Source organism: Haliotis rufescens, unplaced genomic scaffold (genome assembly GCF_023055435.1).
Source record: "Haliotis rufescens isolate VD_foot unplaced genomic scaffold, xgHalRufe1.0.p SCAF_3, whole genome shotgun sequence".
In the NCBI taxonomy this organism is placed as follows: Eukaryota; Metazoa; Mollusca; class Gastropoda; order Lepetellida; family Haliotidae; genus Haliotis; species Haliotis rufescens.
The window spans coordinates 10,260,218-10,286,937 of NW_025964001.1; the positions used below are offsets into that span (position 1 = coordinate 10,260,218).

The 26,720-nt window shown below is 41.7% G+C and overlaps 1 protein-coding gene across 3 annotated transcripts; it reads right to left on the reverse strand.

Annotated features, from left to right (window-relative positions):
• Positions 1-9,054: 9,054 nt before the first annotated feature.
• On the reverse strand, positions 9,055-21,329 carry LOC124146680 (5-hydroxytryptamine receptor 1A-like). Of its 3 annotated transcripts, none has more exons than XM_046517092.2 (2): positions 21,182-21,329; positions 9,055-10,884 (listed from the first exon to the last, which is right to left on the reverse strand). In XM_046517092.2, exon 2 carries the CDS (start codon positions 10,494-10,496, stop codon positions 9,129-9,131), a length of 1,368 nt encoding a protein of 455 aa, XP_046373048.2. In that variant the 5' UTR covers positions 10,497-10,884; positions 21,182-21,329; the 3' UTR covers positions 9,055-9,128. The 3 variants fall into 3 exon arrangements, with proteins under 3 accessions (XP_046373048.2, XP_046373047.2, XP_046373049.2); XM_046517091.2 differs by lacking the exon at positions 21,182-21,329 and adding an exon at positions 13,502-13,610; XM_046517093.2 differs by lacking the exon at positions 21,182-21,329 and adding an exon at positions 11,361-11,505.
• Between the last annotated feature and the right edge of the window lie 5,391 nt (positions 21,330-26,720).

Sequence of the window (26,720 nt, forward strand, 5' to 3'; positions counted from 1 at the left end):
GACAAAAAACATTTCCATAACGACAAGAAATCTCTACTAAAAGTCCCCCCCCCCCCCCCCCCCCCCCCCCCGGCTTAAAACCAAACTCCCTCCCTCCTCATTTGGCAGAAGGGGTGGTCGGATAGCCTAGTGGTTAAAGCGTTCGCTCGTTACGCCGAAAACCCGTTATCGATTCCCGATATGGGTACAATTTGTGAAGCCAATTTCTGGTGTCCCCCGTTGTGATATTGCTGGAATGTTGTTGATAGCGGCGTAAAACCATACTCACTCACTCATTTGGCAGATGTTTACCCTAACATATTTCTATGAATCTTTTATTACACAATAAATTTCTCTCTTAAAGTGTTAATCTGTTTTTTCAATGCTAATTTGTGGAATATTTGTAGCTAGACATGCCTACTTTCATCAAAAATATTTTTTTAAAAGTTAAATGCACATATTCCGCAGTCAAAGCCCCGGGCTAAATATCCGTGTTCGAGTTCAGCCCATGTTGTTTAAACCACCTCGCCTTCGTATCTTTGACAGTTTGACCTTTGTCGGTGTTGCCGTCACAATGCCGTGTCACCATGATCCTTTCCGACACTTTCATGTGCCGGATTCCACATTCTCTCTTACAGCCACAGTCACACCACCCCTCGCGTGTTTAATGACATGATGAGCACATCCGGGGACAAACGACCGACTCCAAATGTTAAACGTCTGACCGCATCGTTGTCAACAATTGCTCATTTCCGGACGACACTCATATCTGCCAGTCCGCTTTTTTTACATTTTCATTTTTGTAGATTACTTATTGTGAGAACATATACCTCTCAATATTACCTTAAACCAGTGTCTCTTTCAATCGGGGCACAGGTGGCCTTGTCGTCTGAGCCGCTGCAATTCGCTGTGTAGAGTTGCGTCCCTTTGATCTATACTCGCGGGTTCGAATTCCAGATTCGCACTGATTACTAAGTTTGTCAGCACCATGCTCGTGGGTTTCACCAATGGGGTAAACGTCTGAGACCTGCATCACTTCGGGCTATGCTCCCACATTAAGCTGAAACGCCGTGATATGACTGGAATATTATCAAAACGGCTTACACCAAACTCGCACACTCTCTCCTGTTCTACAAACATATGTATTTTCAGTCAAAGAATTTCAACCCCATCATGCAGCTTTCGAAATAAATTAAATTTGATTGTGTTAAAAAGTTAATCGTGTAGCAATATATAGAGGCTCGGAGATCTCTTTGTCTGTAGTTTTCATTGCCTCTTAAGCGGTTCTGCTCTACAAAGTTTATAGCTCTGTTTGTCAGTGTCAAGCAGGATGAAAGTGTTAAAAAAGTATGCGTGTAAGCATATTTGTGAAACCACGGATCTTTATCAATAAATGCAGCCCTAATATATCATATTAAAATTGAATAAATAATGTTAGTGAGTGAGTTGGGTTTTTAAGGCCGCTTTTAACAGTATTCCAGTTATATCACGGGGTGTCAGCTTTATGTGGGAGGAAAGCCCGAAGTGATGCAGGTCTCAGACGTTTACCACTTCGGTGAAACCCACGAGCACGGTATGGTGCTGACAAACCTAGAAACATAATCGGGGCGAACCGGGATTCGAACCCACAATCCTAGGTTTCTGGCTTGTCCCAAGGGACGCAACTCTGCACAGCGAATCGCGGCGCCTTAGACGACTGGGCCACCCGTGCCCCCAATAAATAATGTTAATTTGAATTTTATATCACTAAAGAAATGGATACGTGTCGCTCGAGAATATGGATATTGGCTATATTTTGTAGTAGAAATCACTAAGTCGCGGGGCCTTACACTTCACACCAGTACAAAGCCTTCCTCGGTGTGTTGGTGTTGCTATGCGGCCTAGTGGCCAAGTGGGAATAGAACCCGGGCCACCGACGTAACGAGCAAACGCTTTGTCCACACTTGACTACCCAACCGCTTATATCTATCTCCTGCTGTGGTATGGTTGATAAAATGTATGAAATTGTATTATGATTTGTGTTTTTCTTCCTGAAAAAATATGTTTGCGGATGTCAACATCTTCATAATTAAGTTTTAGGGGTGTGTGGGCTGTCTGAAAACTTTAGGGATTACGTTTTTTATTGGACATCGAACTTTTGAGCTTCGCTATATAGATATATAACAGATGGTCATATTTTGAAATGATAAGAAATTCATAACCTGTAACCATGGTAACTAAAGGAAATTATTTTAGCAACTTGGTTTTTAATATGATGGATGTTTTAATTCCACTCCCGTTATCATCTCCTTGTGCAACTGACACAGTATGTTCCAACCTGCAACTGTAGATTCAATCTAGTCATCTTTCCTCACATAAATGAAAAACGTCATCGCTACAAAATAAGCATTATCAGAAACAGATTTGGCATAAATGGCAAAATAGTGGCGTTAAACAAGGTTTAGGAATGAATCATCTTTCATTTCATGTGTAAAGACAGTGAAGGGAGGAAAGCAGAGTGTTCGAAAATACTTTTAGAAGCTGCCAAACTGCCAAAGAAGAGATGTTTGCATATAACTGAGATTGTTTACATTGTCTTTTTGTTACCATTATTTTCAGTGCCGTTTTCAATGTCTCTGTTAAGTCTGTGGGAAGTTGAATCCATACCCAGTCCTTGTAATGCAGAGTGTAGGCTAGCTTTGTTTGTTTATTGTTTAACGCCGCACTCAGCACTATTCCACCTATATGACGGCGTTCTGTAAATAATCGAGTCTGGACCAGACAATCCAGTGATTGACATCATGAGCATCGATCAACGCAATTGGGTTACGATGACATAAATCAACCAAGTCAGCGAGCCTGACCACCCGATCTCGTTATTCGCCTCTTACGACTCGCATAATCGCCTTTTACGGCAAGCATGGGTTGCTGAAGACCTATTCTACCCCTGATCTTCACGGGTCGTAGGCTAGCTATGTGCTGACTGTCAATATGCACGGTAGGTAGAGGTATACTCGGACCCCATGGTACCGCGGCATTCATCGTATCGCGGCATTTGTGATTTCCGATAGTTCACGCGGTACACGCCTCATAGCGGCTGTCTATTAATGAAAATCAGTAACCAGGAAGTGCTCACTTCGTAAACAATTTCAATTTTCTCGGGATGTTCCGTCTGCTGTAAGTAAGGAGTTATTAATGCGTTGATACATACTTCTGGCATCTGTTGTAATATTGCCTTACCCCCATCTATCAATGGCCAACGATATAACCCGCAGTTCCCCAAGTAAACTTTCTCTATCGACCTGAACTAGATCATTTGCATATTCATGGCGACTAATGAGGTAACGGAAGTTACGTAGTCCGCACTTTGTTTCCCGCTCTGTGCCCAGAATCTATTTGGAGATCATAAGGGCCATAATGCCAAACTTAGAAATACGTTCTTCACTAGTAGCCAAAAGATAAATACATACTTTGGGCATACTAGGAGTGCTTTTTATATATCTATTGTTGACTTTTAACATTTTTCCATTTTGTGACAAATTATTGTCATCCAATTTTTTTTAAACAATCTTAAAATATAATTTCTGATATTTTGATGTTGACTTATAAAATTATTTTTCTCTTACTTTTCGGTAAATATGCATTGAATACCTATTGCTGATAACACATTTAGAATTTTACTTGTGCTGTCTTTGCACTTGTCTGGACAAATCACTGATGTCTGGCATGATCATACCAAGTGGTTGGTAGAATTATGTCCTCTCTTTGTACAATTCCGAACTCCATACACAACTTTTCTCTGTACCGCGATACGAAGGAGTTCTCTCCTTTATCAAACAGAGCGCGAGGCCCGGCTTTTATTTGGAGCTACTAATGTAAATAATGAACTTTTATCAGTAAAATATGCATTGTTTGATAACATGAATGATATCTGATACAGAGAACACGAATAATCATAAAGGTTAGTGAGTGCATTTTGTTCCGTTTAGCGTACATGACAAGTACCGCGATACCCCGAGGTTGCAGGCTAACACTGAGGCTGTACATGTAATTGCAAGCAATGTGGTGCCGCAGGTTCGAACCGTGATCGCCTCGTGTCCCTGTACACAATGGCTACTGTCTGCCTGGTGCTAAATGCTGAGTACCCAAAGCTTGTTGTAAAAACCGGCTACAGTGAGGATCGGTCACATTGTGTGACCTGGATGATACTGTGCAATAATACCATGGCGTCGTTGAGACCGCCTCCGTGGTCTAGTGGTAGAGCGTCCGCCAGGAGAGCGGAAGGACTGGGGGTTCGATCCCGGCCGCGTCATACAATAAGCCGTTAAAAAGATGGTACTTGTTGTTACCCTGCCTGGCGCTCGGCATTAAGCGGGGTAAGACAAGGACTGGTCGGCTCGGAGTCACTATGCTGTGGGGACTTCATGTTAATGGAATACGGAATGGTGCCCAAGTGGGCCAGCACTATAGAATCGGCATCAGTCCGAACTAGTACAAGCAGACACACACACACACACACACACACACACACACACACACACCTTATAAGTGCATAACTATTGAACGCGACGTTGATTGTTACTCATGCTATCAACCACTGGTTTTCCTGGTATAAGCTTGAATATTTACTACACTGCTGATCCAAGTGTGTGCGTACGTTTGTTCAAAATCCGCGGAAATTTCGGAATTGGTCTTAGAATTAGAACTGGTTACCAGCATCTGTGCGTGTCTTAAAAGTCGACTAAATGGATCGTGTCATCAAGATCGGTGATTTAGTCGATTACATGTCATTGTACCCTGGTGGTGTGGGAGGTTGCCTAAATTATCAATGCTACAGAGTGTTCAGACTCGATGATTGACAGGTCGCTGTCATATAGCTAGAATATTGCATTAAATAACAAACAAATAAACATTATGTTTTTCAAAACCTGGACACGCCTCTGATATAGCACGAACATGGCTGGCTGTGGCGTAAAATAATATTCATGCAACGTCTTAATTTATAGAGGTATGCGTTACGCATAAACAACAATGGAATTGACTTGAAGCAATACTTGTCAGCAAAACGACCCATTGTGTAGTCTAATGCCACAAATGCACGAACATCAACATAATGATTGTTTCCAAACACACTCACGCTGTCACATTGACATTGGAACCTGAATAATTAAGAAGTCATTTCTTGGGGTTCTTCGCAAAGAAACATTTACTGCCGGTAACCTGGCGACTGATATCGATTCTTAGAAACTCGACCTTGGAAACACAAACATAAAGATTAGTATCTTATATTTGAATTCAAATCAGTCACGGTAAGTAGCATTGTTGTGGGTGTTAATGACAATAATTACAATAATGATAAGAATCTTGGCAGGTTTATCAACCAGGTGAGCAGAGTTCTGTCGCTCCTTTGTGAATCAAATCTTTATTTGTTTCTTCTCAAGTAGGTCATTGTGCCCCATTACTTCCACCTGACGATGTAATCCCACAATACGACACATGGTATTTAGCCGATATGCGTAATGGAAGGCCTAAGACATTTCCACATCTGGTGATTTTCATTCCATAGCTTCTATTGCATCACTGACTCCCTGAGCACGTGGAACCTGTAAGTCATAAGCCCTGTATAAATCTCAGATAGACGCGTACAGTTCGGGTAGAGAATAAGCGCATACATTTTAGATACAACATACAACACCGAGGTTACACGATTGGCCAAGGTGATGTGTGGTGAAATGGGGTTTGCGACGTGCATGCACGTGTGTGTGTGTGGCTGTTTGTACTAGTCCGGACTGATGCCGATTTACTGAGATACCATGCCGCAATTTAACATGAATACCCCACTCAGACACAGTATACTGACTCCGAGCCGACCAGTCCTTGTTTTAGCACCTTAATGCCGAGCGCCAGACAGGGTAACAACACAAGTATGTATTTTAACGTCTTTTGGTATGACGCGGCCGGGGATCGAACCCCGGACCTTCCGCTTTCCGGGCGGACGCTCTACCACGAGGCCACTGAGGCGGTCACTGTTCGTTAAAAAACATACTCGATGTAGTTTAGACCCACAGGAACTCGATGATATTATGTAAACCAATGATATATTCGTACATTAATAATCACACCCCTCTATACATATAGTCGATATGTCGAGGGGTGTGTGTTTTTTTTCTTTATGAATATATCATTGCTTTACACGCTATCATGGAGTTCCTGTGTTCAAAACAACATTAGTGATACATAACCCAGAGACTATGTTCAATAAAACAAGCACCCCCATTGCACCCCTTATCCCCGTCTCAGCTCCATCAGCCTCTATTCATCCCCTCTCCTAAACCACGATTGTGGAATGTATGTGTTTTATGAAACCTAAACCAAAACCAATCTAACACACCCAGTCTAGATAGCTCTTATCCGCAGTGTCAGGAAATTATTTATTTTAAGGACAGAAATGTATTGTGTATTTAGATATATTTTGACTATTATGTTAGAGTGCCATCTGCCAACACCAGATAGGTTTCTGGACATCTGATTCTTCTGGTCAGTGGTTTGAAGGGATGCACCCGGAGTACTATGAAGCATGGGTGGGTAGGGTGGGGTCGAATGAGAAAAAAATTCTCTGTAAAACAATGGGTGAAGGATGAAACTATCCAGCATAAAAAACTATGAAAGCCTTTCAAGGCCATTTGCCCTATATATTTTTACTTGAAATTTAAATTAGATACTAAATTGAAATTTCAAGACATTAAGTTGACTTTCTGTCACCAAAGCTACTTATTCATAACTTCTATAATGTAATGAACTAACAAGACATGTACACTGTATAAATGCATTCCGACATCATCTTATTATTTTGAAATTTCAACTTAGTGTCTTGAAACAGCAAGAAGGAAAATATAAAAGCAGATGACCCTAAACGGCTTCCGTAAAAACCGGTATTTGTTTCTAGTTATGTGGACGCGGTGGGTAAAAAGATTGTTTATAGAAACTCTGTCAGCTGTATCCTAAGTATCACCCCCATCTGGAATACATGTAGTGCCACTGATAAAACACTGCATTTCTATTGGTTTAGGTTAGTAGGATGTTTCAGTTACCAACTCTCTGAAAGGCAAACTTGACACCCGTCTATTCTCTGGGAAAGTGTCGGGAGTTCACAAAGTCCGGGGAGCTCGATATAGTTCGTTAAATCCGTAAATTGCTACTCCCGTCGATCACAACTAACTTCGTTATATGCGAGTGTTCGCCATACCCGGAACTGTATAGTAATGGTAATGAGATCTGAAGAAAAAGGCCATGTGACAAACCAGGCCAACTATACAATGTCATTTGTCTGGCGAAAACGAAACCAAAACTCACAGTTGGGTGAATTTAATGGCTCACCAAGCTGACATCAGTACTATACAAACAATAATGAAAAGGTTTTGACAGTACACATTTGGAAGCTCAGTTCTCATGATATTGTTTGTAGACCGCCTCCGTGGTCTAGTGGTAGAGCGTCCGCCCGGAGAGCGGATCGTCCGGGGTTCGATCCCCGACCGTGTCATACCAAAATACGTTAAAAGATGGTACTTGTTGTTACCCTGTCTGGCGCTCGGCATTAAGGGGCTAAAACAAGGACTGGTCGGCTCGGAGTCAGTATACTATGTCTGAGTGGGGTATTCATGTTAAACTGCGGCATGGTATCTCAGTGAGCTAGCACTATAAATCGGCATCAGTCCGGACTAGTACAAGCAGCCACACAAACACACACACACGTACATGCACGTCGCTATATAAGTGCAATAATCTTGGACGCGACGTTAAACCCCATTTCACCTCACCTTACCTGACATTGTTTGTAAAAGTTTAATCCGTGGTCAATTTTGAAATTTCAACTATTTCAGTATTTCCTCCTTGTCCCAGCACTAGGTGTTCCCGTCTCTTCCCCCGTGTCGCTATATAAGTGCAACAATCTTGGACGCGACGTTAAACCCCATTTCACCTCACCTCACCCCTTCCCCCGTTTATCCTACATCACGTCGTCTGTTTTACCAGTTCAGCTTAACACAGATTAACAATGACCTTGTAATGTACGAGTACATTTCCCTGTCCACAGCTTCCCTGTGTGTCAAGAAGGCTGTCAGCTTCAATCCCGACCTATGATATTCATTTGAACTAAAGTATCGGGGAACAGTTTTCCTGTTTTGCGAACACACGGGAAAATTAGTCTGTGACCGAATTCAGCATTGGAAACCAACATTTTCAGTCCACTAGTCCTCATAATAACACATAGCAAAACCCTTAAAAGTCGCAAATTTCTACCAGTCCTTATGATACCTTAGCTATTGGGCAGTTTGTCAAGGACTATGGGACTAGTGCCAATTTCTACTGGAACTTTGTTTCCACAATTCTTAAATCCCTCCCGATGTTTAACAGATATGTATTTTCAAATTCAACCCCAACCAAGCCCAGCCTAGACTAACATCTAGTCTCTGAAATGAACATATCGTACAGAAAAAACAATTGTTCGGTTATCTTAATAAAAATATAATAAAAGGGAGCCCTGTTACTCTCTTCATTTTCAGATACTGCAGTAATCTAGACTTGCCAAACATTATAGACTTGCATGGGCTGTATTTGATATATATTTGTATCAGAGTCTGTAAGACAGACTAAGCCCAGCCCAGCCCCAGCCCATGTTTTGCAGTATGCCATGCCATCTTGGCGTGGAGAATACACGTCAAACATGCCATCTTGGCGTAGAGAATACACGTCAAACATGCCATCTTGGCGTGGAGAATACACGTCAAACATGCCTCTCAGCAAGTCATAGTTGCGTGGAAACACTAATTAGCAATGACTCCACGCATGTTGGGACATCCTATAAATTAGTGCCAGATTTGCTTAGTCCCTGAAATGGAAAGACTTGAGGTTTCTTAATACTCGATTATTTACAGACCGCCGTCATATAGCTGTAATGTTGCTGAGTGCGGCGTTAAACAACAAACAAACAAACATCCAGTAATTACAATCTCAAGTCTACTACAGAAGTCAAAACAGCGGCTGACAAAATCTTTGTCTCAGTACCCTCTAAAACGGGATACAACAACACTAAGACTGTTTAAGAAATAGTAACATTTATTAGAATATATAAATGTTTTAATACTGAATTAACCTCATTTGGATGAACAAGATCAGTCTTTGCACTTGATCAGCTTTCGTAGCACATTCCTACTGTCCTTTCTAAATAGTGGGTTCACAGCACTGTATATCAACGGATTGGCAATGTTGTTTAGAAAATAAGACTTCGATAAAAACTCGTACATTAAGTCTTCCGTGTTTGTCATACCTGGTTGAAATGCGACTCCAGATTGTCTGAGAACCTCCAACAACAAATATGGCAGAAATCCAAAAACTCCGGCCAAAGTAACCAGGCCAAACATGACGGTGGTCCGAGACGTCCGGATTTTAATCTGACTCGAGAATTTCAAACGGTGTGATTGAGCACTTAGTGGTGTAGAAGGGGTCCTTTGAGACATCATTGAAAGGGACCACACGGACGAATGTCTGGTTCCAACGTGGACTTCATTCAGATTGCTTGAAAAGGACTCCGTCAGGTTCGTAAATTTTCTATCTGTCGTCGACGGTCTCCGACCATCAACTATGGAATTTGTTTCTCCAATATTCCCATTACTGTTTTGATCAATATTTTCAAAAGGGAACGCACTATCATTTTGAGCGGTAAAACTGGTATCCTCCATCACACTTAAAGTTCGTTTGTTTTTATCGTCTGCTCCTTTCATTTTCTCACAACCAGACGACACAGTGAAGGAATAACTTTCCCCAATTCGCTGACGTTTCCTTCTCCAAATCACGTGAAACATTCTTCCGTAGAATAATAGAAATATCAAAAAGCATACACCGAACAGGAAGCTTATGGCACCCTGAAACAACAGGGAGTATACAGAACCGAACAATCCATCCTGGGTGGAACAATCTTCACCAAACACGTCCTTGACGGAAGTTGTGACAGTCCTTTTGCCTACCAGAAACAGCTGGGGCCATGATACCGAAATTGTCATAGCGAACATAACGATTGCAAGAGATTTCGCCTTACCCATTGTATATTTCTGAAGAGGGTGGCATATCTTAAAATATCTGTCAAAAGCGATGCACATAAGAATAAGGCCACACCAGGTGTTTACGACAGTTTCCAGAAATCGGAAGATCTTGCATGCAACAGGAACTGGGTACTTGTAAGGGTTGCTGAGATCGAACATCTGGAACGGGATGCACAGGGTGCTATTGATCAGGTCCCCCGCAGCAAGCAGCAGTATGAAGAAGTAGGAGGGTGTCATCTTCTTGCTCAAGTATACATAGATAACGAGAACGTTACCAAAGATGGCGGCAACCATGATAACACCCAGTGTCACGACCACCGGTTGCTGGAACAGGCGTCTTTCATCGTTGAGTTGGTCAATCGTTGGGGTGGCGTTGAGGACGTGGTGACCAGTTGTGGTCATTTCAGTGTGGAGGGAGTTTTGGAGTGACGTGAACATCATTCAAACGCTCTCACTGCGTAAAACGTTCCATCAAACTGACGATCATTGTCATTATATACCCATAATGCATGACAACATTTGACAGCATGCATCAAAAGAAGACGCGCAATCTGTATAGTATGTTCGAGTAAAGCTCTCCTCAGCCATGAACCAACTCGCTGTAACTATCACTACAACCTTATCCGAGTGCCGTTTTCTAGCTCCTGAATACACCACAACACTGTATAATCCTTGAATGCTCACTGTGGTAATCTGGAGATAGCTGACTCAACAGGTGAGAAACGTGATGTTATCTGTCAAGGCATCATAGTCAGGACTTCCAAGAACTCGTGAGTAACCCAATGACAAGTAACCATCCGTAGATCTTCGCCGCCCACTGTGGGTTTTCCTGAAAGAACAATAGAGTTTCCTCACTGACGGGGGCGGCGTGTATGAGAATGGCCTGTAATAACACACCTCGTCTGCGGGGCTATTTTGATTAGTCGGTTAGACTTGTATTGGGCCACTCGGCCGGATATTACCGTAATGTAAACGATGCGGGAAGAATGCTCAGCAAAGATGTCAATAGCTTTCTGTCAACGACATTTAATCTGCATATCGAATTTAATTTATTCATAGGCCATGACGTTACGTGACAAGACATTTCCTTATGTTATAGGTATACGGAAATGTTTTAAATTCTTAAGCTTCGTGTCCTGGTAACTGTAAATTGATTCCACAAATCTCTTTCGTATCAGGCACGAGTCTGTGTATCTGATCGGTCGGTTGTCATAAGCTGTATGGCCATCAAAGGAAGAACGTGTTTCTCCGACTGTCACCTCGGATTGTGGGTCAGGTGTGTGTGGTATACAAATACAATCTCACGTAATGTTACAGTGCGCTCTGTTTCCATGTTGTCGACGCCCAGTAGGAACAATACACCACGCGATGTGCCGTACACACAAACACTGCAGGGAATTATATCAAAACTGGTTTCTATATAGAAAATTGTTCAACAATGAAGTTGTTACCTCGTTTTAAAGAGATGCGTCATATCTGTATATATAGAAAGAAGTATGATCGTGTCATCGGCATGAAGCATTAAGCTATATGTTTGTTTGTGTGATGTTCAACGCTACACCCAATATCACAGCTATATGACGGCGGTCTGTAAATAATCGACTTACTCGCCTCTTACGACAAGCACAGTCGCCTTTTACAGCAAGCATGGTATGCTGAAGACCTATTCTAACCCGGATCTTCATGGGTATGAAGCTATGTGAGTGGGCGAGATAGTGTTTAACGCCGCTTTGACAGCGATAGAGATTGTTATACAAGCATCAGTGTCATACTGATTTTACGAAACGAGTGTCAGAACTCTTGTATTTCCCGAGCAAGGGTCATACATGTTTTCTTAAACGAGTTTTGTAAAATCAGTGCGACACACATGCGAGTGTAATAATGTTTTTATTACCCAATGTTTCTTAATCTTTTTGAGCTCCCCTTTAGAATATACACTGATCGTCTTAGAAACCCAAACTGTCGAATGAATCTTCAGCTATGAAATCGTTTCTTGTGTGACTTTTATGAACTCGGTTATTTCTAACCTTGTGGGTAATATTGTCAGTTATATTACGGCATGTCAGAGGAAAGCCCGAAGTGTTGAAGGTCATATACCACTTCGGCGAAACCCATTAGTACGGGTATGGTGCTGATCAACCTAGAAACATATTCATTTGTGTATCGAACCCACGCTCCTAGGTTTCTAGGTTACTGGCAGGCCTAAGGGGCACAACTCTGCTTAGACAATTGTGGCGCCCCTGTCGACTGGACCACATGTGCGCCATCCAATGTTTTATAGCTTCATTTAAGCCCCTCCACCCCCCCCCCCCCCCCCCCCCCACACACACACACACACACACACACTAACATAACAATAACAGCAATCACAGCATTGATAAAAAAATCAAATAATAAAAGTGTTAACAGTAATAACAATATAAAATCAATAATAACAATATCAAATATGATAAACAATAATATTAATAATAATGGCATCAACGACACCTGGATGCATGTGTGTGCTACTGGTGATGCAGAGTTTGTATGGCAAGGAAGGTAACCTTTTTTAAATGATTTATCTAAAACCTGCTTTATTGATTGTGTCTCTGGAAATCTGCCAAACAGGGAATAAAACACCGTGATCAACAAGTTGTCACATGACTTTACATACAGGCATATCGGGAGTTCACAAAGTCCGGGGACCTCGATGTAGTTCGTTAAATCTGTAAATTGCTACTCCCGTCGATCACAACTCCCTTCGTGTTATGCGAGTGTTCCCCATACCCGGAACTGTTATGTATTGTGATGCTAATTAGATCTGAAGAAAAAGGCCATGTGACGAAAACGAAACCAAATTGGCGAAAATAATGTGAAGCTCACAGTGGTGTGAATTTAATGGCATTCCAAGCTGGCATGTGTAACATCAATACTATACAAATAATGAAAAGGTTTTGAAATTACAAATTTGAAAGCTCGATTCTCATGATATTGTTTGTAAAAGTTTAATTTAAATGAATAAATGTATTGGTCGTGTGCATGTTGGAGTTGTAAGTGTTGTCAATGAACTGGTGAATACAGATTCTTTTAATGCTGCTGACATCATCATCATCATCATCATCATCATCATCATCCTTGTTATTATAATTACAATTGTAGGGTGATGCATTCAATAATAAAAAAATTGTTGTATGACTACTCAACCATATCCCACACTATTGAACCCAAATATAGAGAATATATATAAATATTTTTAGCATTTGATAACAATTTTCCCCAGGTAATATTAAAAGTCAACCCCGTTGAGCAGGCACTATACAACATCGACAAAACCTTCCCCTATTCGCGCTGTCAACCTTCTTGGAAGGTTGCTTAGAGAGGATACAAAATCATATACATAATACCACCCAACTCTGTTGACAGCGTACGAGAAAATATACAGAGAAACGCCAGAAAACCAACTTTACCTTCAGTCTGTATTTATCACGTGTGTTATTCACGCAAGCAGGAAGTTGTATGGGTAAGAAAGTGCGGGCAATGTGTTTTCCTCACAAAGTAGGTCAGACGAAACCAGCAAGCGTATCGAGACGGCTTCGCCATCCAATGAGCTCAATGTTTTTGAGAGGTTTTCAAGCGCACTAAGCCTAATTAGTAATCCCACGGTGTCGTTCAGCTGAGTGTTAAGTTAAAGAGTTGAACGTTTGGTAAATAGTATTCTATTGAGGTTATTATTTATTCAAGATGTTTAGTACATTAACTTGGCTGTTGAGCAAGTCTGTAGAGTGTTGTGCTTGGCCGTTCTCTCAGTCCCATTCATCAGGGTTGTTGAAACACGCTGCTATATGTCGCATGGTTTGTTTGTTGTTTAACGCCGCACTCAGCAATACTACAGCTATATGACGGCGGTCTGTAAATAATCGAGTCCGGACCAGACAATCCAGTGACTGACATCATGAGCATCGATCTACGCAATAGGGTTACGATGACATGCATCAACCAAGTCAGCGAGCCTGACCACCCGATCCCGTTACTTGCATCTTGCAACAAGTATGGGAGACGCGGAAGGCCAATTCTAGACCGGTCGACCCGTGAAGATCCGGGTTAGAATAGTTTTTCAGCAACCCATGCTTTTCGTTAAAAGGCGACTATGCTTGTCGTAAGAGGCGTATTAGTTACGTGGTCCTGTGTTTAAAGCATACAAAGCCTTTAAACATTCGGAAATTTGATAGGCGATTAATTTCATTAAAGGGACACTGATCTCCAGTAATTTCCCCTGTGATTGGTTGTTGCCTTTGTGATTGTTTTTTCCCCGATGATATCCCGGAAATCTCGACTAGTTAGCGACCTGTGCTGCGCCAAAAGTAAGCGCATTTGTGGCTTTTATTGTTAGCATAAAGGCGTATGGTCCCATTGATGAACAAATTAAATACAGTTATGTCTGGGTAATAAAAAAAGAAATGTAGGTATCTTTTGGGGTAGCATCACTAATGGTAATAAATGTTTTGATAAGTCACTTGCTTGGTATTGTGCGATTGTTGTTCATACTATTTTGACTTGTGACACAAGCTGAATATTTCACATGAGCATTGCTTATTCTAACGTATGTATATGTTACAGTCAATGTGTAAAAAGACTCAAATTTTCATTTAGGCAATATATTACACGCCTAAATATTCAGTTATTTTACAAATTGACTGACAGATCTGTCCATTTATTTTATTATGATAACGAATTCCAAACATTCTGATGTTTAATTACATCACCATGTGACTGAAAATTATAAGATTAAAAGAAAACAAAAGTAAAAGTACATTTCTATATTTTGGGCCTCTAATCCCACCGTCATATATCAGGAATATTGCGGCGTAAAACAACAAACCAAACCAAAATCTAATCCCAGCTTAATTAGTCTATTGTGATTGTTATAAGGAAACGAAAAACAATATGACAAGCTCAATTTGTGTCATGTTTCCAACAAAGTTACAAGATTATTGCACGCGAATTGACAAGGCACATCGTTTTCTAAAAAAACGTGAGCTATTGATGATGTTGTGGCTTTTTCACGATTGTGTGTGAACCTCTATTTACGCTCACCCAACACTGCCGTGTCAGCAGATTGAGGTATCTTAGCAACTAACCTCAGTCTCCGCGAGAAGGACCCGGAGGCTTCCACACCTGGGTCAACTTGCACAAAGCGATCTTAGCGCTAAGACTATCGTAAGCCTATGTTAAAGTATGGGTATTACGATCATCTTTGCGCTAAGATCGCTTTGTGCAAGTGGGCCCTGGCCAGGTATAGGCCTACCCGATATTTAAAGACCCCGTTACACTATCAAAAACTTTGATCCAAAACTTGGTCAAAGAAAACGTTGACCAAGTTGGGCTGTTTACACTAATTAAAGTTTTTGACAGGCCAAAGTTTTGGCGGGAATTACCTTGCCAAGATGGATGCTATTAACAAAGAATATTTTGCTGTTGTCATATGTATTTTGTGTATTGCCATGTTGAAAATGCGGCGTCGGGGTAGGCAAAGGCATATTAGGTCCCGAGAATGGCTGCTCGTTGTTCAACCAAATCGATTAATTCTTCCATCTCGTGAGTCAAAAACTAGTTTCCTCATTTTGACTTGACTCTACGCACCTCCGGTTGAGAAGGGGTAAATATTCCTTGCATTCTGATTGGCTAAATTAAATCAACGTCATCAAACTTTGACCAAGGTTCGACGAGAAATAGGATCGGTTTCTATTCCATCAAAGTGTTTTATAGTGTAACAGGGGCTTAAGACTGAAATGGGTATCAGGTGGTTACAATGTGTAATGGTTGACCGCAGCGGCGTGGAGCGTTGCTCATGCTGTCCACCCGTGGTATGTCTGGTCCAGCCTTATTTACAAGCTACAGTCATAAAGCTGGAACGAGTCTGACCGCGGTGCACCAGCATCACCCAAACAGAAAGCAATCCTTGTTTGTAAGGGGACACGGGTGGACCAGTCGTCTAAAGCGCCGCGATTCGCTGCGCAGAGTTGCGTCCCTTGGGCACACCAGAAACCTATGATTGGTGGTTCGAATCCCGGTTCGCCCCGATTATGTTTCTAGGTTTGTCAGCACCATACCCTTGCTCGTGGGTTTCACCGAAGTGGTAAACGTCTGAGACCTGCATCACTTCGGGCTTTCCAACCACATTAAGCTGACACGCCGTGATGTGACTGGAATACTGTTAAAAGCGGCGTTAAACCCAACTCACTCACTCACTCACTTGTTTGTAAAGGTGTGAGTGAGTATGGTTTTACGTCTGGGGACACCAGAAATGGGCTTCACACATTGTACCCATGTCGGGAATCGAACCCTGGCCTTCGGCGCGACGGGACAACGCTTTAACCACTAGGCTAGCCCTTCGCCCGTTGGTAAAGGAACATGCACCTTCATTAGACATTATACGTTAACAGCATACGGTTAGCCTTGCTCCAAGGCTGAACAGAAAGATAAGTCCATGAATGTGTAGTAATTCTATCATCCTAATAGGCAAGTCTAGATATGTAAACAAACTCCAGTCTCCTTTCGGAACAACTTGTTCTTATTATTTACATAATCTAGAAATTATTATTTAAACTAATAAATATTGCCTTAGAGACTTGTACAAGTCTAGTATACGATGTACACATGCAGTGGTAAACACAGAAATGCACTTCTTCTGGCGACAATTTATCGTATTACTTACACAGGACAACGATTTCGGAGCATATTCTTGCTTACTTATCAGGCAACTAATCAATAGATAATTAGAGTTCAGTCGCGTTAAGCAATAAATATTTAAAATATATCAGCCAGGAATTCCAAAAGCCATATATACATGTGTGGTATTTGAACCAGGGTGCCGTTGTACAAAGCGATCTCAGTGCTAAGGTGATCGTAACTCCTATAGCTTAACGTAGAATTACGACAAGCGTAACGCTATGGTTGTTTTGATACAAGGGCACCCAGGATAGTAAGAAGAGCTAGCGCTTTATCCGCTCAGCTATATTCCCCGCCGCGGAAAGGTGACTCTTGTTTTGTTTTTGTAAGTTGTTTAACGCCGCACTCAGTAATATTCCAGCTATATGACAGCAGTCTGTAAATAATGGAGTCTGGACCAGACAACCCACTGATTGACATCATGAGCATTGATCCACGCAATTGGGTTGGTTCGTTGTTTTACTCTGTACTCAGGAATATTACAGCTATATGACGGCGGTCTGTAAATAATCGGGTTTGGACCAGACAATACAGTGATTGACATCATGAGCATCGATCCACGCAATTGGGATACGATGACATGCATCAACCAAGTCAGCGAGTCTGACCACTCTTACCCGTTAGTCGCATCTTACGACAAGCATAGTCGCCTTTTACGGCAAGCATGAGACCTATTCTACCCCGGATCTTATCGGGTCGCTCTCTGTTTCAATGCCACTGTAGCAGGTTAATGTCGACAAAGCGTATTATCAACATCCTTTCGAAAAGGTTTTTACTGAATATTTTAAAGCGTCTGAGAAGCATAATTTGACAAGTGTCTTTCCTTAACGTTCCTATATCGAAGACAGCCATTACCAAACCATTGAACCTTTATAATAACCATACTGCGTTATATCGAGGTTGGCGTTATAACGGGGTGATAGTGTGTGAGGTGGGCCTGGCTGCGCATGTATGCCAGAATACAATGTGTGTAAACAAAGTATATCTTTGTTTCCTTATATATGTCAGAAGTCTTTATTCAGAACAGAGAGACAACATGACCTTTCACTTCATGGGTCATTTAACAACCGCTTTGCTTGGCTGATAACTAGCAACATCCATCTAGAGGTCAGTGGTTAGGAACCGAATGGTATCACCGTCGTCATATTACTTGACTGTACTTAAAACTCGCTCACAGCGACTCAACCATCCACCTACCCACCCACCCATTGGTATAACTCAGAGAAACCAAACTCACGCACCCAGCATATTCCAGCTGAACGACGGCGGTCTGTAAAGTTTGGACCGGACAAAATGAACATTCACTCCATTCAATTGATATGTCGGTTTAACTCGGATAGCTTGGAATACCCAAGATGAGTTTTAAACAATATCTCTGAAACTAATACACAGCGTTTTCAGCAAACCCGTCCTTGCCGTAAAAGGCGACTATGCTTGTGTTTGTCGTGTGAGGCGACTAACGGGATCGGGTGGTCAGACTCGCTGAATTGGTTGAAGCATGTCATCGTATCCCAATTGCGTGGATCGATGCTCATGATATCAACCGCTGGATTGTCTGGTCCAGACTCGACTGCTGTCATATAGGTGGAATATTGCTGAGTGCAGCGTTAAACAACAAACAAACATTTGCTCCATGTCAAAACACTTAAATCTTGACATTAATAGAAATATCATCTTATGTACTTATTTTCACATTCTGGTTTTCTAATATAATATGACCTCAAGAAGCGTCATTCTTATATATGCATAGACATACTGGGTTGTTCCATCTGCATGCTATTCTTTGCACAACATGTTATTTCAAATATGCATTCAGACTTCACAGCGAGGTCCGCGTGACTCCGCCGTACATAATTGCGTATATAATTGGCTGCACCTGACGTAAGTAAAAAAACAAACACACTTTGACATAATCTTTTGGTCCAACAGGATCCTAATTAAAATATATGTTTTTCGAATCGTGCATTATAATAACTAGTGGTAATACAATATGACTATTATCAGTGGGTGCAGTCAACTAACCGGATATGCTACGTTGAAAGGATAGGGTAGTCACGGCAAGATAGATATGATCACGGAACATGAGACACAGTGACTAGACTATATAGTTCACTACTACTGCTACACACCCGACCATGAGATCACCCCCACTTCAAAAGCAATGTGGGGGGCGGTCGGGTAGCCTAGTGGTTAAAGCGTTCGCTCGTCACGCCGAAGACCCGGGTTCGATTCCCGGCATGTGTACAATGTGTGAAGCCCATTTCTGGTGTCCCCCGCCGTGATATATTGGAATATTGCTAAAAGAGGCGTAAAACCATACTCATTCATTCATAAGCAATGCGAAACGGGTCCAAACTCGATTATTTACAGACCGCTGTCATATAGCTGGAATATTGCTGAGTGCGGCGTTAAACAACAAACAAATAAACAAGATGAAACAGCGAGCATGTTGGGAGATGTACTGGTCTGAATACGCTATACACTGCTTCTCTACCCAACACTAAGTCAGGTGACGCAAGCGGCGGCGGCTGCAGTGAGTAAATTAAACACGGTACGGGGGAAAAGTCCGAAGTTACACGTTTCGAATGCGGTCAAACCTTTAGGAATCCGGGCGGTCGGATAGCCTAGTTGTTAAAGCGTTCACTCGTCACGCCGAAGACCCGGGTTCGATTCCCGACATGGGTACAATGTGTGAAGCCCATTTCTGGTGCCCCCCGCCGTGATATATTGGAATATTGCTAAAAGCGGCGTAAAACCATACACACGCACTTCAGGAATCCTACGAGTAAGGGAGGGTTATGTGCCTGTGAATCACAGATCATAAACGGGACGAACTTTGGATTCGAACCCGTTACCTGCGGATACTGGTTGTTAACGGATATACCTCTTAATACGGCAACAAGATACACGTCTTGTATATCATCAGCTCCGGTCCAGAGGCCTACTGCATACATGAACTATTTATCAACCGGTCTGTTTCAGGGTCTGTGTGGGAGACCACATGTCACTCCTGTATACATGAACTATTTATCAACCGGTCTGTTTCAGGGTCTGTGTGGGAGACTACATGTCACTCCTGTATACATGAACTATTTATCAACAGGTATGTTTCAGAATCTCTGTGGATGTCCGATCCTATTTATTACTCCTGTGTATATATATGTGTACTATTTATCAACGTCCTTATCGGACGCAACAGTCGACCAAAACTAATCCGTCTGTACCGATATAGCTCCCCTATCATGATGTATTGACTGAACTCTAAATGGTGTCTTCACGCCAGGCCGACTGGCGGGACACAAAACTCATTACTTGGAAGATCATGCAAAGAAAAAGAAGATTTCCCGAAGGCCATCCGTATTTATTTACGTGTTTCTTCAACCCCAACCAGCAAGAGATGTTTCAAACGGTGTTAATAAAATTCACAGCGCTATCACGCCCATAGCAAGTCTTACCTGTGAGCGTAAGGTGGTGGGACGGGTAAGCCGCCATGACGACATACGCTGGGTCGTGTCCCCGGCGTCGGGCATCAATGTTTTTGCTTTATAATGTTCTCTGTTTACGATAACAAAATATTGATAATCTCCTTCTCAAATAAGGAAAGGCCTGGGAGTATGGGTACTGTGATTATTACACGTCATGCTTTTCTCTACGCGCCCTTGTTTATCCCCAGGGGCAGATATTTCTAGTTACGATGTTGTAACCATGCTTAATGTTAACGGCATTTGTCGAATCGAATAATCATTATTTGTAATATTTTGTAATCTCATTGAAATCAGACCCTAGTTCTCGCTGAAGCTGAACAAAGATTTGTGGACAACCAATGACGGTGCACGACATGCCTTTCATCCGACCAATCAGAGCGCCGCTACCAGATCAGAAAAGTGACAGTCGGAATGTGTTTTCTAATCATGCAACCTTGAAAATGTAAACACGGGGTATTTAGAATAATAGTTACAGGCTGTACGATTAAATCCGTCAAAAGTATCGCCTATCTCTCACTTCAATGAGATCAACATTTAAACGGAAGATACTTTGTATAGCTTGTGGGAAGTACTGTCATACAATCTAGGCCATACATTAGATGGGATGTCTTCAAATTTTGAATCGAGAACTTTGTCAAAATATTTTTAAAGCATAGTCTGAAATATCGCTAGTTTGAAACGTCCTGTAATGGTAGATGTCAGCGTTTATTCCCATAAAAAATGCATACAAATACATGCGTACAGTTTAAGAAGCAGCCCTTCCACTCACAGTTGAACATAGTGACATCGGCTCGTTTAGCAGGTTCTTCGAAATCCATATAAAACAATATAAAATATCGAAAACGGACTGCTAAACAAGCCAATGGCGTTTCCTTATATATGAATATTATGGATATTATTACATTATTACGTATTAGTTCATATTATATGTACCTGTATGGTTCGGGGTGACTGCTGAAGATTATGTGCAGCAGCAACATCTCGGAACAGAAGGACCATCCGCTCGTAGGTGACTTGCTTTGTGAGAGAATACAAGCTACCACTGACACAGGCGTGAAGGGAATACAGCTGATAGAAAAGAGTTGGCACCACATAGAATGTCCCGTCGCCATACATGACTACAGCATCACAGAGGAGTCGCATATTGGGAACTGTTCCCAAACCAAGGATCTTGTCTTGCAGGAAAATCAGCAGGAAATCTTCTCAACTATTAATTCTTACGGAGATGGTCTGGTTAGTCGATCTCTGTTTTCCTGTTGGGAAGTTGGGTAAAGGGTTTTCTTTTCACCAGGTAAACAGTTATCTTTTTGACATGGAAGGTCGACATGACAGCAACAACAGTTTTGTTTCTTTGTTCAGCAATATTCCAGCTATATGTGGAGGTCTGTAAATAATCCACGCAATTGGGATACGATGACATGCATCAACCAAGTCAGCGAGCCTGGCCACCCGATCCCGTTAGTCGCCTCTTACGACAAAGCATAGTCGCCTTTTACGGCAAGCATGGGTTGCTGAAGACCTATTCCACCCCGGATCTTCAGGGGTCCCCGCAGATAGGAGATAAAACGTCGCATTTTCAACTTCCAAGAGTGGGGTTCAGTTGTAGCATGGACTAAACCACTGGCTGCTTTCAGGCGTGTGTTTTCGGGAAGCTTCAATCTTTCACTTTTCATTGTTTTCAACAGTTTTTGTCTATGCTTGTCGCAAGAGGCGTGGATCGATGCTCGTGATATTAATCACTGGATTGTCTGGTCCAGACTCTATTATTTCCAGATTGCCGTCATATAGCTGGAATATTGCTGAGTGCGGCGTTAGACAACAAACAATCCTAAGTCTAATGTACTTCTATTTCAAATGATACCAGCACCAATCCTTTCTGTCAGTCACGATGTTGTGAGTCTGTGTAGGGCAGCTGTATGCAGGACTTGTCTTCGCGTGGGCGGTTATGTCAGGACATGTAGATATTTTTATAAGGCGCATGCCGTACGAAGGTAACCATGCTTAAAAGTGAGTGTGTGAGTTAGGTTTAACGCCGCTTTTAACAGTATTCCAGTTATATGACGTCGTGTCAGCTTAATGTGGGAGGAAAGCCCGAAGTGATACAGGTCTCAGACGTCTACCACTTCGGTGAAACCCACGAGCACGGGTATGGTGCTGACAAATCTAGAAACATATTAGGAGCGAACCTGGATTCGAACACATCCCCCCCCCCCCCCCCCCCCCCCACACACACACACACATGCTTAAAAGGTTCTGATGGCTATCTAGTAATATTTAAGGCTATACATGTAGATGGTTCTGCAAAGACAGCACGATTATCTATATTGACAAATATATGTCAAACAGTAAAAATGTTACTATTCATATACCGACGTGCATGCAAGTGTGAGTGAACTAGCTGTTTGTACTAGTCTGGACTGATGACGATTTATAGTGCCAGCCCACTGAGCTACCATACTGCAGCTACCATAACATGAATACCACACTCAGACACAGTATGCGACATCGAGCAGACCAGTCACTGTCCGAGGTCTTATAATTATATGTACTCATGTGTTAGCTTTGTTGGCTTCAAATCTGAGGTTTTCCCTGGGTGTAGGTCAGGGTCGTGTCATATCAGCATGGCTCTTTACTCTTTATATCAACGATGTACTTCAATTCGATATCATCAATTTAGCAGTTCCGGTTGTGGACTATGCCTCCCATGGGGATGATGCCCAGGAATAATGGTAGCAGATGAAACGACCTTGATCAGGTCTTCAAATGCTCCTCGACGGTGCAAAAAACTATGCTTACAAGTGGGAGTTGAAATACAATGTCATCAAAAGTGCTGTCCTAACATTTGGATGTAGAAAGAAATCAGTGTCGCCTGAACATCTGTACATTGGCAACATAAATTTACCTGTTCAAAGGGCAAATGTCTATGCGGGAGTGTACATAAGTACTGTAAAAACATCTCTAGAAAGGAGGAGGTTAGTATGTGAAAAAATGAGAAAACTGATAAATGTAAACCATGATTCTGGTCTGTACTTTGGTGGACTTAATCATATAGCCGCTGTGCGCATCTGGCAATGAGTGAGACCTCAATGCTTGATGTAATTCTATTGGTCTAATATGGAGAGGACCTGTCAGTAAGGCTTCAAATTCAGTCGGACCCAACATTTGCCGTTTACTGTCCTTAATATAGTATAATGGATGGACTCTTGTATATGTATCACAAACAAACTCAACACGTTTGGCCAATAAGCATTGTTTTGGCAATATCCTTGTACCTTAGAGGCACATTCGTGAGTGAATGTACAAAGAACATCCCGTCAACAATACAAACATCAAGAGCCATCTATGTGGGCAAAGCAAAGAGGTACTGGAGTCAAGGGATATTGAAAGACTTCTTGCAGGTTGATGTTTGAGGTTGTAGCTAGGTACAGTAGTCTTCCAAACAGATCACTTGTGCATTTCAGCTCATTTACCTTCATATCTTTGGCTGTGCATGAAAGTTTCACAGCTCCAGCAGCAACATTTTTTACTTTACATCTGGGAATAGGTTTTTCAAATCGTCGAGCATCACTGAAACAGCCATCTTGAAATTGCTTGTACCACTCTTCTCCTTTCTGTAGCACAGAAACAAGATCATTGGCTATTTCATTTTGTACAGCCTTTCCAGAACTGATACAATAGAGGTTGGGACATGCTTCACTGAATGGATTCAAACTATTTTCTATTGCATCCTTGTGATCTCTCACAACCTGACATAGCCTTTGCTCACGAGAAGTTTCATCTTTTCTGTCAAGGCCAGCCATCTCAAGAAGACCTGACACAAATGCGCGTCTTAAAGAACGAGTTATCATCCATCTTGTGCGAGCATACTCTGATTGTATGAACAAAGAAATTCCTGTCATCCTTGAAGCCGCATCAGCATTGACAGTTTGTTCAAGTGCCATATCAACTGGTACTCTGGAGGATGAATTTGTGTCTCTCTTTATTGAAAGTCCTCCATTTTTTAGCATCTCTTTAGCTACCGGGTGTGTGATATCTATGTTCAGAAGATTCAAGTGATACAAGGTCATCCATCTTCAATAATTTAGACGATTCATATCAAAGGCAAGGCAGTACACAAAAACGTTGAAGTCACACGTCCTGCAGGCCCTGCTAAACGTCAGATACAGGTTTACAAGATCGATATAGATGATCCAGAACGGAGTAGTTTTCCCATGAGCCCCATTCCTCGTCTCCTCTGAATAGGCATCATCTGTGTCAAGGATTCTTAGAATTGCATTCTTTTCCAAAGCCAGTTTGACAGACTCTGATGTTGGATTGACGCCAACTCACCAGTTGCTTTATGTCATCATAAATAATTCCATGGTGCTTGTCAAGTCAGGACTGGAAATGTAGTTTCCAGAAAGCGAGGGCTAGTATTGGATGAAGGCGTTTGCATCTATTGAAATGTCTACCACTGATAAATCCCTTGAGTGATCCACCAGCAAGAACGCCAGTCTCAGTCAAGTGGTATGGTGCCCCAGATCCATCCAGGTGTCCCAAACAAGCAAAAAAAGTCATAGATATATGGAAAGCTACAAAGCAAACGAGCACGTTGTCATAGGTGGGTTTTTCTTGTGCCTGTATCTGCAATGCAAGTTTTGCTATAGCCAAATCATAAGTGGCAAGTGCCATGTTTTCACCACAGGCTTTTGCAACTTCTTGAGATATCCTCAGTGTTTTAGCCATCACATCCAGTTGTGTTGGTGGCTCTGTTATGTTTTTCAAATACCCAATTCTTTGTTGTGATCGATAGTCCTCAGACCATCGTGCATTCGATCCTATCCACATTGGAGTTTGCTGATTCCATGAATAACCCATCATCCAGAGCATGTCCATGTGCCTTAAGTGTACATAATTTGTAGGCTCATCTTCTTTGGATAATGGATACTCAAACCTTTGAATCCTAGGCTTCTTCATGTAGGGTTTGATGTAAGATTGTTCTACTTGGAATGATCTCTTTCTTCCTGCTTTAAAAGATGTATGTGTTGGAACATCTTCAGGTGTAACTGGGGCTGTTGGAATATCCTGGTAACATATACAAACTGTGTCATGAAGTGTCCCAGCACCTGATAGAGTTTCTGTGTTCTCATCATAATTGTCCCACGCCGTGCCAGTGTGAAGTCCAGGTAAGTGAAGGAGACCATCTGGAACTGGTGATTCAGTTTCTGATACAGATGTCTGGAAGGCTGTCTCATGTGCATTGTTGGTCAGGTTTTCTTTGCTGTTGTCAGAGTGCTCCAGAGATGCTCCATGATTGATGGATATATTTTCTGCTCTTTTGAGGTAATGCCTACGACAGGAATGGTGATATTTTACTTCCTTCGATATGAAGTCTACGTCACAAATCTGAGCTAGTAGTGCTTGGTCACACAGGGTTTTAGCAGCAGATTTTATTTTTTCTTCAGCATCAAAACTCTTGCATCTTTCAAGTGTTTCTCTATTTTCCTCAACACGCTTTGAAACAGCTTTGCAGGAAATGCACACATTTTCAAATACCCCAGAGGAATTACAAGCAATACCAGGCAATTGTAAAAGGAGTAAAAGAGATGCATTTCTTTGGGGCTCAGTTATCTCTTTTGGAATAGCTGTGAAATTTTGTAGCAGATGATATGATATCCATAGGACAGTTCAGTGGCATCTAGAGATCTCACATATTAACATGCTTTATGGTATTTTGATGAAGAATACTTGTTCAGACGAAGTTTTTGCAGCATTTTGTATTTGTTGCCAAGACTCACTGTCAAACTGTTTGACTGGTTCTTTTGAATGTTGACCCAGATGCAGAATACATTTGAGATTTTGATCACCCATTCTTCATATTTGTTGCAACTACACATCATCTAAAAAAACAAACAAATTGCTTTATAAATGATTAATCAAACTTGAATAGTCCCAAACTAAAACAACTGCTCCCTGGAAATACTTGTTATTAAGAGTATTCTCCCTTGGTAGCCTTAACTTTTTTGCAGGGGCTTTATAACTGATCACAAGACTTTATACTGTTGAACTAGAGATGATATTTTCTGTGGATCACTACACAACTTATGACAAACAGTGTAAAAGATACTGATAAGGGTATTCACAACAACTCACCCTTTCCATTCCTGCTGTCTATATGCTTCCAGCATTGTGGCCATCTTGGCATCAGGGACAAGTCATTTCACTTGATTAAAATCACATACTAAAAACTATTCATTAGAAAGGTTAATTGATTAACTCTATTCAAATCTGGTCCTTATTATTACATTAATTGTACTTGAACTGCCTGAAATGTCACAGTTTATGATTTTAGGATGGAGTTATCTCTCTTTACCAAAAATAAATCATTCTGACTCCTTTGAACAAAACTCGTTATGAAAATGAATAAAATTGTTCCAATAATGTTGGGCTTGTAAAGCAAAATTACTGAGAAACGTAAAACCTTATATTATAG